This window comes from Cnephaeus nilssonii (genome assembly GCF_951640355.1).
Source record: "Cnephaeus nilssonii genome assembly, chromosome: 15".
NCBI classification, from domain to species: domain Eukaryota; kingdom Metazoa; phylum Chordata; class Mammalia; order Chiroptera; family Vespertilionidae; genus Cnephaeus; species Cnephaeus nilssonii.
The window spans coordinates 62,353,660-62,369,503 of NC_137086.1; the positions used below are offsets into that span (position 1 = coordinate 62,353,660).

Below are 15,844 nucleotides of genomic sequence, written 5' to 3' on the forward strand. Positions count from 1 at the left end.
GTTTCTCTCTCACATCGATATTTGTTTGCTTATTTCTTTCTCTCTGTCTTTCTCTCTCTCTGTCTCTCCTCCTTCCTTCCTTCCCTCCCTCCTTTCCATGCTCTCTAAAGAAATCAATGGAAAAAATATCCTTGGGTGAGGATTAACAACAAAAAAATATAAAGAAAGAAAGAAAAAGAAAAGAATGATAGCAAAATGGAAAGAAGTTAGAAAATACATTTATTAACCATCATTTCCTCTCCATCAAAATTCAGTATTTTTCTATTAGTAAATTAAACATTAATATGGGCTGGGGGCAGGATATGAACATGGAATCAGTAAAACAAGGTAACTGTTATACTGGCCATCTCTTATAATGAGACTTTACAGCAGGGGTCCTCAAACTTTTTAAACAGGGGGCCAGTTCACTGTCCCTCAGGCCATTGGAGGGCCGAACTATAGTTTTTAAAAAACCATGAACAAATTCCTATGCACACTGCACATATCTTATTTTGAAGTAAAAAAACAAAACGGCAAAAACACCTGCATGTGGCCCGCGGGCCGTAGTTTGAGGACGCCTGCTTTACAGCATCATTTTTTAAGTATTTGGGAAATCTCAGGTATGTCTTCTAAAATGAGAGGATTTGAACAAATAAATTCAGAATCAAGTTGATTGGCAGCACTTCCGTGTAAATTACATTCTCTGTGCTTGAGCCAGTACCTCAACGGCCCTTGCCTCCTTGTTTAATCAAACGAAAACCTCAGGAAGTTGGCTTGGTCAGTTGACTATACTTGCATTCTAGTTCTTTTATATTCTTTTTTTAGGGGCTGGAAGGGGCCGTGGGTTCCAGAGCACCAGTGTGACCTCTTATGTAATCTGGAAAAGTGTTTTAATCCAGGCTTCCTCCCGTTGCGTGTTAGGCTCCTCATCTATAACTTGGGAGTAACAGTAGTCATGGCAGAGTTGGGTGGACTAAACGAGAGCATGCTTGCACGTAATAGGAGCTCTGAATTAATACAGAGGAAAGTAAATGCAGTGCCTCCTGTTTCTATATCCTTGTAACATCACATTAGAAAAAGTCATTCACCGATTTAGCTCCATTCAAAAACAAATTGCCGTGTTCTAGTTTTATACCAGCGGAAAAAATAGCCCCCAAATATCGTCTCTTCCTTCTTTTTTCAAACATTTATTGAGTACAAGTGAGGAACCACGAGAACTGGGACGCACAGAGGAATGTGGCCCCTCTGTCACGGATGCACAGCGGGGTGGGGTACACAGGACTGTGCGCATCGGGTGGGTGCTCCATGGAGCAGGCACGGTGTGGGGCGGATGGAGTGAAGAGGAGGGCATGCCGGACTTGCTGGAGCAGGAGACTGTTCTGGAAACTTTCCTTTCTGTGGCTGCTGTGTTCAGAGCTTCAGAGAAGGTGTGACTAGGAAAACACGGGCATTTCAGGGTCCCTTCTGGCCCCAGATCTGTACCAGAATGTTTTGCTGTGACTGGTGCTGCCACGGGGGTCCAAGGCTTTTATAAGAGCTGGTTGTTCAACCCTTTGGTCAGAGACGTGGGCTCCTGTAGTGCTCCCTGGTTTACCGCCGGCTCTCCCCGTGTTGGTCCTCACATGGGCCCCTGCAGTCAGAGCACAGCTGGCTCCCAGTTTGCAGATGAGGACAGTGAGGAAGTTCAGAGAGGGTTGAGCGACCTCCCTCACACAGCCAGGAAGGATGAGAGCTGCGGTGTGAGCCATATCTAGTGGCCCCAGACCCGGGTCCCTGTCCTCTCTTCTGGTGGGGCAGCGACCAAGGGCTGTTCTTACACGTTACCTACCAGTAAGTGAAGAGAGGAGCTCGCTTCTTTAAGTTTGCAACTTTCAACATGACTATTGATCTAATTCTGCTTTCTTGATGAAAATTTTATGTTTTCCCCCTCCTTTTTCTTTTTGTCCTTTTTCTTTGTCTATTATTTATCTAAAAACAGGCATCAAAAAGAAATCTGTTCCTTGGTTTCAACCCCAGAAAAATGTGCAAATCCTCACTCTGATGTTGAAGCAACCTGGGTGTCCTCCCTAAATATGTCAAAAGCACCAGAAGACCTTTCACATCAACAGATTCAGAAAAAGAAACTCCTCCATGCAGGTATCAGTGAACAAAATGGTTTGAATGTCATTGATGGTTGTTCTTCAAAGCAAGAAGAAGAATAAAATGAAACCCACACAATATTATAAAAGAAGCCTAACCTTGTGGTTTTCAATTGAAAAAATTTTTTAAAAAATATATTTTATTGATTTTTTACAGAGAGGAAGGGAGAGGGACAGAGAGTTAGAAACATCGATGAGAGAGAAACATCGATCAGCTGCCTCCTGCACACCCCCTACTGGGGATGTGCCCGCAACCAAGGTACATGCCCTTGATCGCAATCAAACCCGGGACCCTTCAGTCCGCAGGCCGACGCTCTATCCACCGAGCCAAACCGGTTTCGGCCTTAATTGAAATTTTTATTGAGATACTTGTACATTCACATGCAGTTGTAAGAAATACTACAGAGAAATCCTGTATGCCTACTCTTCCTCCAGGTCCCCCAACGGTGACATCTTGCAAAAAATCCTATATAATAAAAGGGTAATATGCAAATTGACCCTAACAGTGGACTGACTGGGAATGACTGGTTGCTATGATGTGCACTGACCACCAGGGGGTAGACGCTCATGGCAGGAGCTGCCCCCCCCTGGTGGTTAGTGCGCTCCCACAGGAGGAGCTCCGCTCAGCCACAAGCTGGGATGATGGTGGTGGCAGGAGCCTCTCCCGCCTCCGCAGCAGTGCTAAGGATGTCTGACTGTGGCTTAGGCCCACTACCCATGAGAAGCGGGCCTAAGCTGTCAGTCAGATATCCCCCGAGGGCTCCCAGGCTGCCAGAGGGATGCCTGACTGTCAGCTTAGGCTCAATCCCCCGGGAGCAGGCCTAAGCCAGCAGGTGGATATCCCCCAAGGGGTCCCAGACTGCTAGAGGGCGCAGGCCAGTCTGAGGGACCCCTGAGTGCACAAATTTTTGTGCACCAAGCCTCTAGTAATAGTACAATATTCCAAGTAGGATATTTACATGATCTTATTCAGTTTACTCAGTTTTACTGTGTTCATGTGTGTGTATGTGTCTGTATGTGTGTCTCTGTGTGTGTGTCTGTGTGTGTATCTCTCTGTGTATGTCTTTGTGTGTGTCTATGTGTGTATGTCTTTGTGTGTGTGTCTCTGTGTGTGTGAGTCTGTGTGTGTGTGTCTGTGTATGTCTTTGTGTGTGTCTCTGTGTGTGTGTGTCTGTGTGTATGTGGTTCTGTGTGAATTTAACACACGAGTAGTTTCGCGTTTCCACCATCACAGTCAAGATACAAAACAGTCATCACCACAAGGATCCCGGGTGTGCTCTTCTGCAACCACACCTACCTTTCCTAAACCCTGGATCCACTGAATTCTCCATTTCTAAAAAGTTATCATTTAAAAAATGTTATATAAATGGAATCATGCAGTACCTAACCTTTGGGGGTTGGCTTTTCTTACTCAGCATATTTTCCTGAAGATTCACCCTAGTTTTTACATGTACCAATAACTTGTTCCTTTTCATTGCTGCATAGTATCCCATGATATGGATATATCAGAGTTGGTTTAACCATTCATCTGTTGAAGAACATTTGGGTTGTTTCCAGTTTGGGAATATTACATAAAGCAGTTATAAGCATTCATGTACAAGGTTTATGTGAACATAAGTTTCATTTCTTCAAGATAATTTGTTATTTTGTTTTTCAGTTTTACAATTTCCACTTAGAAATTTTTTATAACTTAAATGTATTTTCTGAGATTTTCTATTTGTGCATTTGTCTCAAGAGAACTTATAATTACCTAGAGACCTGGTGCACAGATTTGTGCACCGGGGGGGTCCCTTGGCCTGGCCTGCGGAGATCGGTCCGAAACTGGCAGACCGACATCCCCTGAGGGGTCCCGGAGTGCAAGAGGGCACTCTGCAAAGTTGCTGTTGCTTGGCAGCTCCTGTGTTGAGCGTCTGCCCCCTGGTGGTCAGTGCACATCATAGCTACTAGCCAGTCGGCCCATCAGCCAGTCGCTTAGTCTTTTATATAGACAGATTAATGAAGCATCTGTAAGATAGTTTCTTTGGCTCAGTGGTTGAGCTTTGACCTATGAACCAGGAGGTCACAGTTCGACTTCTGGTCAGGGCACATGCCCAGGTTGCAAGCTTGGTTCCCAGAGTGGGGCATTCAGGAGGCAGCCGATCAATGAGTCTCTCCCATCATTGATGTTTCTATCTCCCTCTCCCTCTCCCTTTCTCTCTGAAATCAATAAAAATGTATTTTTTTAAAGGGTGAGGAAAACAAATATAGCTTCTTTGAATTTATTGTCATATAATTCCATCTTCTGATTCATCTTGGTGTTGGAGTCATTTGTGTTTTTCATTCAAGGTGTGATTTTCTTGGTTCTTGATATGCTGGGTGATTTTTTTTTAAAGGATCATGAACATTTATTTGGGTTATGATGTTAGGGACTCTGGATCCCATTGACATCTTTTCTTTTAGTAAGTAGATGCCCTGGTCAGGGTTCACCTAGAGACCTCGGCCTGGTTTTGTGGTTCCAATCACATTTTAACGTTCACAGCCTTTGTGGTGTGGTTTTGGTGCTTGGTTTTCTGGTGTCACTGGGGCTGCTTCTGGTCCCTGCTGGGCTGCTGAGCTTCCTCAGGCCGGGACTGCAGATGCCTCTCAGTGCGGGAGGGTTGCGGGGGCTTCTCCACCATTGTCGCAGGGGTGTCCTCACGTCCAGAGAGGTGGAGAGGCTTCCTAGGATGGGCCACTTGCATGTCTTGGTCCCTCTTGAATTATCTGTCCACCTGTCCTGGGGTCTTTGTGCAAGGGAGGAATGTGTCAGGCCCCTGGGGACAAAGAGGCTCCCGTACTGGGCCACTTGTGTGGGCATCCCTTTCGCCAGTCCTGCCTGCCCTTCCCGAGAAATCTGCTAAAGTGCTACTTGCTACGCATCCTAAACATTCTCATGGCTTTTTGTCACTTCTACCATTTCACTTAGATGTGGGATCATTGCCAATGATAGGCAACCGTGTGCTGAGTTTTTATTCTGTTTCAGTTTTTAATAGAGAGTGAAGAACGTGGGGATGGACTATACAGAGCTTGGGGAGGAGTTAAATGCTTGGATCCACTGCCAGATAAATATGTTTTATTTGCAGAGTTTGTGAATAGTGCAGTTTTTATGCTTCTGAGACTATTATTTTTAATTTCTTAATTTTTTGTTAATCCTCACCTGAGGATATTTTCCCATTGATCCTTTTTCTTTTTAGAGAGAGAGAGTGGGAGAGGGAAAGTGCTTGGAGACTTTTAGAGGAAATGTTCATTTTCGTTTGGTACACCGGTGTGGTGGTTATTTTTGCCTAGTCGCTTTGGTCAGGGTGGGCTGTCGTTGTGGTCAGGGGCAGGAGTTCAGCTCTCCTGTGTGGAGCATTATCTGCTTTTCACAGACATAGCTCCCGAGAAGACGCGTCCTTCTTAATTCCTGGTTACAGAGACAACCAAGACAGGACTCACCCTTTGTTGCCTAGAAAAACAATGACTAACATATAGCACACTCCTGTCTCCATGCATGGAGGCCCAGTATTCCCTTTCTGTGCAAAAGACAGACAATTTGCAGATTGCTAACTATATATATATATAATTCACTTTATCTAATTTCTTATGGGAGATGTTAAGTCCCTTCTTGTTGAAAATAAGAACACATTTCATTCATGAATACTACATAAAGCCTTGGTACTTGTGCCTCTAAATTGTGAAGTACAGACACATTTACAATTGGTGTAGTTTAAGAAATCACATGTGAAAACTCAAGGAATCTTGGTATAGGCTCATTATCCTCTAACGCACACAGATTAAATATCAATATTTGGTAAGTGTCCACGTGCTAAAGTTGAAGGGAGCCAACAGAAGGTAGACAATAATATCAAGGTGTGGACAGCAACTGTGGGAGACAGAGCTTCTAAAGCAGCCTCCCAAAGACGTCCCCTCTGACCCCTGCCACCTGTGGCTCTGAGTCATCACTCCCATGATCACGTCATGTCGACCATGACGTGTCGACCTAAAACAGGGTCTAGGGGGGTGGCAGGTACTTACTTAGAAGCAGAGGCGTTTTCCAGCTGGTGGCGGAATGGAAAATCAGAGACGAAGCACGAGGGGAACCCAGTGTGCTGTGGCGGCTTGGAGATGGAGGGGCCACCGGAGTAGAAATGCGGTGTCTTACTAGTGAGGAGCGGAGCGAGGCCTCTGGCTGACAGCCAGCGAGGAAGCAGGGTCCTCAGTCCTGCAACCGCAAGGAAGTGAATCTGCCAACAACTGGATGACCTTGGAAGCAGAGTTCTCTCCAAAAGGGTCAGAGCTTGAACTAAGATGAGTGGAGCAAGCCAGTACCACAGCATTCAGTTGCTGGCAGAGCCATGCTCTGAGATTGGGAAACTGAGGCTGCATTCTGTGTGGTTTTTAAAAAAATATATTTTATTGATTTTTTACAGAGAGGAAGGGAGAGGGATAGAGAGTTAGAAACATCGATGAGAGAGAAACATCAATCAGCTGCCTCCTGCACACCTCCTACTGGGGATGTGCCCGCAACCAACGTACATGCCCTTGACCGGAATCGAACCTGGGACCTTTCAGTCTGCAGGCTGACGCTCTATCCACTGAGCCAAACCGGTTAGGGCTGCGTGCTGTTTTTAAGGATCCAAGGAAATAGTTGCATCTAATGAAGTATCTCTTTCCATCCCACACTCCTTTAACCCCTCTCCCTGTCATACCTGCAGAATCGACCAAAACCAGCCTGCTCAGAAGCCAGATGTGCACCCTCAAGAGCTCAGCTTGCAGCAAGAAGACGGACGGCCTTCCCACTCCCAGCAGCTGGAAGCCTCCCGGTGACAGAGGCAAGGCAGAGCGGGTCTCCGTCAGCGAGCCAGGCGGCTCCCTTTGCCCAGGGTCGGCTCCTGCGAGCTGGGCGTGTAGATACCTAGCGGCAGGCACATACTTTCTAAGTGGGTCCAGATTGCTTTCTATTCAGAGGACTCTCTTGTAAATCAGGTCTTCCTGCTCCTGTGAACTGGCTTTTCTTAGGGTGAGACTTGCTTACTGTGCCTGGGTGTTCAGTACGCACGGGGCCTGAGCAGCTACGGTGCCCGTGGCCACGCTTCTGCCACCGCAGGGTTGGAATCTGAGCGTCTAAGACTTCACAGTCGGTTTGCTTGTTTGTTTATTTATTTATTTTTGAAATCACTAATATTTTATTGGTTGATTGATTTTTAGAGAGAGACGTTGATTTGTTGTTCCATTCATTTATGCAAAACATTGATTTACTGTTTCACTTATTTATGCATTTATTGGTTGATTCTTGCATGTGCCCGGATTGGGGATCGAACCCTCAACCTTGGTGTATAGGGATGATGCTCTAGCCAACTGAGCTACCCGGCCAGGGCCACGGGTGGTTTATTTTCTTCCCTTCTGTCACAGGTGGCACCATCCAATAAACTCCTCTCTGGTCTACACATGAGGAAAATATAGCTTTTAAACTCAGTTTTTATTACTATTGATAAAGTCATTATTGTTAAAATAGTAAATTTCTAAAAGTTTAATTACTGTAGTACTTTTCCCTATATTTCAAATAGTTGATAAATAATAAATCCTAGGTACACACACACACACACACACACACACACACACACACACAAAATCCAGAGTCCCCTGGGTAGTGGGTTGCACCTGGGTGACATTCACACCTGTTGGTGCTGGGTCACAGCTTAATGGAACCTTGCGCTCCTCAGGCTGATGGAGGCTATGTCTTTCCCCTCGTTTCAGCTCACCTGGCATATCTCCTCAGTCTGCGCCAGGCACCATCCTTAAAGGGCTCATCATCTGATTAGGATATGATACGTTAGGCTTTTAACTAGCTCACTCCCAAATCCCCCTTCGTCTAATTTGATGATTTGATGAGCTAATATTCCTTTTCATGAATAAATCCAAGTTTATATAAGGGTGTACATTAAAACCCCGAATACCAATGTGAGCAATTGACCCTACAACTAAGCAGGACCTAATAAAGATTTGGTTTCCCTACATGGAGCTGAGGAACCACAAAACAAACTGTTACCGACTAAAATGTCCATCAAAGCTCCCCCGTGTACTTTGGGGGAAGCCTAATGAGGGCCACATTAAACCACCAGTGGTGAGTGGTATTCTTATTGAACGCTGTAAAAATGTGTTCTCTAGAAAGTGAGAGCATGTGTATGTCTCGGTTTTCCTGGAGGGACATCTCCGTGGCCCGGGGGTGGGGTGGGTAAACAGTGACAGCGCGGTACTCACCTGGGCATCGGGCCTCAGTGTCAACCGCAGGTGAGAGTTGCCTGAGAACCACTCTGAGGGACAGTGTTCTCTGAAGCGAGGTCCGTTTCTTAGCCCTCAGTCACAGCTGAACTCAGAGACGTGTGTGCCCCTTTTGCATTTTGCTGTAAACCCAGTGTGTGAGGACATTGTCCAGCCGCCATTTCCCTGTCCACAGAGCTGAGCATCCTGCTGACGAACGAGTATCTAGACGACATATCATTAGAAAGACCGGCTCCCGAAGGAAGCTACGTTTATGACCAAAAGTGAGTTTTAATTTTACGGGGGCAGTTTTGTTCTGTTTTTGTTGTAAGTTTTAAAATGTCACAGTCAAGTGTTCTCAGTTTTTCAGGTTTGGCTTCAGAAAACTGGCTCAAGACCCATGGCTTGGTTGCCAGGAAACTCACCATCATGGACGCCTTGTCGGTGACAGCCGTCCCACACAGCCCCACCTACATTCCCATCCTGGGCAAGCATGTGACTTCCAAGGTCTTTGATGAGGTAAACTGATTTCCTGTGTCTCTCCTCGACATGGTTTTCATTTCGTGCTTAAATGAAAAGCCGCCCACTTCAATGTCTTGTACAGTTGTAACAGAAGTGCATTTACCCACTGAAAAGGAGTTCTTTACACAGGCGGTGAGAAGCATGTTTGCTGTTAAGTTAAGAAAGAACTGGCCTTTGTTAGTTGGCAGTTCAGGGTTCTCTGCTTGTGAGAGACGAGGTTCTTCTGTTTCTCACCTTCTCTTCCTGTGTGCAACATCAAAGTCTCTGAAGGAAAAAGAAAGAAGGAGGGAGGGAGGGAGGGAGGGAGGGAGGGAGGGAGGGAGGGAGGGAGGGAGGGAGAGAGGGAGGGAGAAGGGAGGGAGATGGATGGAGAGTTAGCCAGAACAAAAGAGCCCTAAGAGAGTGATGAGTGACAGTGATTCATGTCCCAGAAGGAGAGAAAGAGCTAAGAGTTTCCAGTAAGAAGGTATGTGGTGGGGTTACATGTGGAGGAAGCCAAGTAAGTGTGAAGAGTTCCCAATGACTTGTGTGGTGAGAAGTCCTTGCCCTTAGCAAGACAGACCCAGTGGAGCAGTCAGAGTGCACAGGGATGGGGAACACAAAAGACAAGAGAACATAAGGCTTGAACTCCAGGCTTCAATGTAACAGCAACTACTGATTTAAATAGGAACATGCCAGGCCTTACAATCACTAAATGAAAAGGATATCCTTAAAACCTTATCTCACACTGAAATATTTACAGAGGAATGGAAGGGGTTTGGGATTAGCTTCAAAATGATCTGTATGGTGGGAACAGTGTGGGGAGGGGAGGAGTAGGTAAAGCAACACATTGGCCATAAGTAGATAATTGTTATATTTGGACTAGAGGCCCGCTGCATGAAAATTCATGCACTGGAGGGGAGGTCCCCTCTCACAATCCAGGAGCCCTCAGGAGCAGGAGGCGACCTGGTGATCAGGGGAAGGCGATGCCCCATCACACCTCTGCCCCTACCACTGCAGGCAGCGCTAGCCTCGGCCGGCCCTGGTTACCTGAGCCTCAGGCAGCCCTGGGTGACTGGGCAGCTGCCATCTGAGGCTTGCCTGCTCCTTGGGCATTGGCTGGGCAGCCCCTGTCTGAGGCTTGCCTGTGCCTCAGGCTGGCCCTGGGTGGCTGGGAGGCTAAGGGGACTGGGGGACTCTGGAGGCAGGCGCACGGAGTGGTCGGGCCTGCCTGGGGGCAGGCCTGGCCTTGCTGCATGCCTGCTGCCCTGACGTGGCTGAGGGGACTGGGCACCGCCATCTTGTGGCTGTGGGCGCCACCATCTTTGAGGGCTTGGCAGTCAATTAGCATATTCCCTCCTTATTGGCTATGGGTGCTGCCATCTTTGAGGGTGGGGCAGTAATTAGCATATTCCCTCCTTATTGGCTATGGGCGCTGCCATCTTTGAGGGTGGGGCAGTAATTAGCATATTCCCTCCTTATTGGCTGTGGGCACTGCCATCTTTGAGGGTGGGGCAGTAATTAGCATAGTCCCTCCTTATTGGCTGTGGGCGCCACCATCTTTGTGGTGGTGTGAGGGTCAATTAGCATATTACCTCTTTATTAGATAGGATTATAAGACTATTGAATGGTGGGGGCCTCATTCTACTGTTCTGTCTTCTTTTTTACATATTTGAAATTTTCCATAATAAAAAGTTGAAAAAGAAATCAAAGGCAGGAAAGCTTCTTTTAAAAAGAGCTTTATCTAATTGTTCTTGCAATAGCTGAGCTTTGGTGTATCTGGAAGAAGTGGATGAATTAGTGAGTTTTTCTATTAGTCACATTTTAGAAATTATGCCCATGGACTTCCACATCAGCCTGGGTGGCGTGACCAGTGGCTCTTGCTGCAGAGGTTGTGTGTGTGATCACTTAGGCTGGGTTCCTGATGGCTTTGCTTAAGTGAGTGGTCCTGTGCCTGTCAGCTTGTGACTGGCAGATTCTATTTATACCTGCAGCGAACGCTACCTGATACGTCAGGTATCAACTTACCATGTGAAGCTTTCTTCTAGCAAGTTTGGTGACAACTTCTCATATGCTGTGGTTTTATTTGGAGTAGAGTATATTTCGTGAACTCCCCCTGGAAATAGAATTTTCTTATGCTTATCATGTCTCCTTCTAAGCCTCTCAATAAGCTGAGATACATCAAAAGTAAGTTTCTCTAAAAACAAACATGATAAGGTAGAAAAACATGAGAATAAAATAAAAGAAAAAACCATGAAGGGCATGTTTATGGATTGAATAAATAAAAATGTTATTTTGTATAAAACCATATAAATAAAATTAAGGCAGGTCTCAGAAAAATATTGGTAACATATACGACACACAGTTGAGGAAATAGCAACTAAAATGAGAAGTTCTAGTTCTTGTGACCTCTGGGAAGTATAGGTCGAAGATCCAGGAGGGTCCCCTCACCAGTTTCAGGTGTCAGAGAAATGCTCCGATGTGGCCTGAGAGTTCAGACCTGGGGCATTTTCTCAGCCCGAGTCTGGGCCTGGGGGAAAGGAGTTATGAAGGTGCAGAGGTGAGAAGCAGTGTCCTAGGCAGTGGGGAGCACACAGGGAAGGTGAAGGGTCAGAGAAAGTTCTCACTCCAGAGGAAGCTAAGTGTCGCAGCAGGAAGGTGCTAAAGCTGGGAAGGAAGGTCTTGACGGAGTTAAGGACTTTGAATGTCATTCTGAGAGAAACTGAAGGCTCTTTACAGAGGAGAGAAAAGACCAAATTTGGGCTCTGACTGCCATTTGGACAAGAGTTGGAGGGGTCCAAGGCTGGGAAGGTGAGGGGCAGTGAGAAGGCAAGGTGGCTGTGACTCAGGTGGTAACACAGGGGACAGGACCAAACCACATGGAGCTGAGGGAAAATGCCAAGAGGGAAATTTAAGAGGGAAAAGTTGGGAGAAAGAGTAGTGAAGGTCCTGGTCCTCAGGAGAACATTCGAGTCTTCTGACTCTAGAAAGCAAAGCCACGGAGAGAGAACCAAGCTTTTCAAGTGCATCTTCCAGGGGACTTGTGCTTGGTGCTTTTGGTGGCATTGTACGTCCTCATCACAAACCTGGGGTAGGTAACACACTGCCCAGCATGCTTACTGTCCTTTATTATTGACAGTAAGAACAGGAGTCATGATGATGATGGAAATGTACTGTAATGAATTCCAATTTCACCCGTAAAGCATACTTACATCTCTTATTCCTTAATATTTCCTCTGACTGTAAGAGACCCTGGCTGTCAATGGCAAAATAGGAAAACTATAATCTAAAATTATTTCTACTTAGTGGGATGTATAGCTTTTTGAGACTTGGACATACCATTTCATGAAAAAGTAGGCAAAAGCTAGCATGGAGCCGAAAAGAAAACATGAACCTTAACCCACTTCATTGAGAATTTTCATTGACTCTTACTCCTGTGTTCGGTGCGCTGCCACGTCCATCTGGGTGGAATTGTAAAGCAATGTTTGGCTTTGTCCCCCACTCTGTGTTTCATTCATGACTGGTGTGTGGGCTCTTTCTTCTTCTGGAACACAATGCTGTTTTGGTTTTCAGTGTTTCCTGGACCAGCATCAAATCTATCACCTTGGAGATAAAATACTGAGCAGAGAGGTTGCCCTAGCAACTCTCCATTTCAAAATGCTAACTGGCAGTTTAAGTCTGCAATGGACCAGATAATTTTATCTTACCTCTTTCAAAAAGAATCATTCATTGTCAAGCCATATACAGAATAAAACTGTTTTAGTTATTTGATGAATCTAGAATTTGAAGCTCTTTATTGCCTATTGCTTTGAAAATAATAAAACCAAAATAATTTGGAAACATTAGTTTGTATCATTGGAAAGTCTAAATCTTCATCATCGTCGTCATCATTATCATCATGTCTTTAACAGCATCCCATCAAGCCTTCTTGCTTTGCCCTAATCTGGGTCCAGCAGAGAGCCTTGTGGTCAGATAGCCCTGGCTGGCACCCCAGCTCATTTACTCCTGACGGCCATGGCAGGTCTCTGATCTAGTATGAGAGGAGTCCTCACACTAGGTTCTGAGTGAAACACTTGATATCAGCAAAGTAGTTCATTTAAAACTTAGAGAGCAACCTAGTGAGGTGGCCATTCCTTGCAGCATTTAGCTGATGAAGAATGTTAGGAGCAAAGAGGCTGGGGATGCGTGACAGACCTGGCATTTTGTTAGTTTCAAATATAGTAGCATTCAACAGAACCTTCTATTGACAGAAAAGCTTCTTTAATATTCAAAAGCACAGTTATTGCAAACGCTATATATATATTCATTGTGTAAAAAAATAGAAAATATAGTTAAATGAAAAAGAAACAATAGTTATAATTCCACCACAGGTGAATCATTGGTGGTTAGCTGGCTATACCTTTTCACTGTGTGTAAATCCTTTGTTCTTAGTTTTTGTTTTACCAAAATGAAGCCAAACTAAATATACTGTTTTGTACCCTCATTTTTACTCAATAGTCTATTCAATAGACTCTATTGTGAACATTGTTCCAGGCCAACAAATGTGTATCTCCTACACCATTTTATTTATTTATTTTTAAATTAAAATTTAAATAGAAAAACCCAATCTTTTATATTCTAAAAGTTTAGATTTAAAAATGTAAGATGTGCCTGGTCAAGTGGCTAGTTGGTTGGAGCGCCATACCGTACACCAAAAGGTTTCAGGTTCGATCCCTGGTCAGGATGAAGTGTCTGGGAGACAACCAATCGATCCACGTTTCTTTCTCACATCCATGTCTCTCTCTCTCTCTCTCTCTCTCTCTCTCTCTCTCTCTCTCTCTCTCTCTCTCTCTCTCTCTCTCTCTCTCCTCTCATCTTCCTCTCTTTAAAAATAATTAAACACATCCTTTGGTAAAGATAAAAAAGTAAGATGTCATCTATACTGTAACCTACACTGAAGTAAATAGCATATTTTCAGGGGTTAATGATCTTATTGGCACACTGCTTTGCCAGTTAATTTTGTGGCCCTGCCTTCATTTTGCTCTTTGGAGACTGGAGGTGTTGCAGTTCGAAAGCAAACCTAGGCTTCAGCACGCGGCAGTTTGTACAGCGGAAGTATCTATTTGTACTCGGAGTTATCCATCAGGATATGCACAGCTTTTGCATTTTCATTGCACATGTCCAGTCAGGCCTTTCTTGGCCAAGCTGGCAGCAAGGTGTGGATACTTATTGGAAGAGCTGATTTTATTGGGAAAAAAAGTGGTTGGTGAATTCAGTCAGGGTTGAACAATAAATATTTAAATACCAGTTTCATGCTATTTTCTCATTTCAAAAGGGGGATTGTGGGATTGCTTGTAAACACAGAATGTTGTCAGGTAAAATTCTGTCTGCATTACGTTAGCAACCAATAGCTGTGTTCACAGTTCTGCATTCTGCTTTTTGTTGTTGTTAATCCTCACCCAAGGATATTTTTCCATTGATTTTTAGAGAGAGTGAAAGGAGGGAGGGAGAGGAAGAGAAAGAGAGAGAGAGAGAGAGAGAGAGAGAGAGAGAGAGAGAGAAAGGCACATTGATTGCCTCTCCACTCACCCCAACCAGGGCCAGGGATCGAACCTGCAACCCAGGTATATGCCCTTGACCGGCAATTGTACCCACAATCCTTCAGTGTGCAGGCCAATAGTATAACCACTGAGCAACACCAGCCAGGCTGTATTCTGCTTTCTTTATTTAGCATATGTTATGAATGTATTTCCTTGTAATGACCATTTTTGGATGATTTTAATGGTTGCACTAATATTCAATAATATGAGTTACTACAATTTATTTAACTATTACCCCAATTATTGGGCCATTTACTTGGAATTTTAAGAATGCCTCTTTTCCTATATCTCTGCTATCATGTAGAACACTAACATTTAAGAACTTTTCCAATTGCTACATGAAATGGTATTTTAATTTTCATTTTAATTTTCTATTCCTTTATTGTTCAAGAATAGTTTTCTTATGTAAGCTAAATACCTTTCTTAAAACTTTGTTCACCTATACTTAGCAAACACCTCTTTAAAAATAGCAAAGTTACACTCATCTCTTACCTCAGTTACCAAGGATTCAAATTTGGTGGGATTCAAACTTAATTATGCTTTACAATATAGATGAACTTTAAAATTTTTGAGCCTTGGCCATTATTTTAATTTATACATAATTTTATTCTTTCATATGTTCAACAAATGGTTAGTATTAGAAACTAGCATGTTTAAAAGGAATAAAGAACTAGAGTTTAGTGGAGAGGCAGGCCATATAACAAGAGCTGCATGTATGAATATATTGATACAGGGCTTGAGTAAGAAAATATGCAGAGTGCCTATCGCTTGGCAGAGAGTAAAGAATAAACTATTATCATTATTGATAAAACTATGCTCAAGTACAGTGGTTCCTTTAAGGCAGTGGTTCTCAACCTTCCTAATGCCGCGACCCTTTAATACAGTTCCTCATGTTGTGGTGACACCCAACCATAAAATTATTTTCGTTGCTACTTCATAACTGTAATTTTGCTACAGTTAATGAATCATAATGTAAATATCTGTGTTTTCTGATGGTCTTAGGTGAACCTGCTAGCAGTTCTCAACCTGTGGGTTGCCTAAGACCATCAGAAAACACAGATATTTACATTATGATTCATTAACAGTAGCAAAATTATAGTTATGAAGTAGCAACAAAAATAATTTTATGGTTGGGGGGTCACCACAACATGAGGAACTGTATTAAAGGGTTGTGGCATTCGGAAGGTTGAGAACCACTGCTTTAAGGTATCTCTGGTCCAACAGTGGGAAAAGTTCTAACAGAATCAGCCCAGATCGGCTATCCATGAATTCTAGAAATTTCTTCTGCCTTTATGGTCAGTGTCTGTCTCCCTCCTTCACTTCCTCCCTCTGGTTAAAATCTTGGCAGACGAAGTGTGAGTATTATATCAATGTGGTGAGATTACA

General features: G+C 44.2%; 1 protein-coding gene across 1 annotated transcript in view; it reads left to right on the forward strand.

Annotated features, from left to right (window-relative positions):
• The window catches only part of VWA3B (von Willebrand factor A domain containing 3B), a 147,034-nt gene that overhangs the window by 95,098 nt on the left and 36,092 nt on the right, over positions 1-15,844 (forward strand). The window contains exons 16-19 of the mRNA XM_079792069.1: positions 1,958-2,115; positions 6,833-6,949; positions 8,575-8,662; positions 8,741-8,897. Coding sequence (XP_079648195.1) covers positions 1,958-2,115; positions 6,833-6,949; positions 8,575-8,662; positions 8,741-8,897 — 520 coding nt within the window. The remainder of the gene's footprint in view (positions 1-1,957; positions 2,116-6,832; positions 6,950-8,574; positions 8,663-8,740; positions 8,898-15,844) is intronic.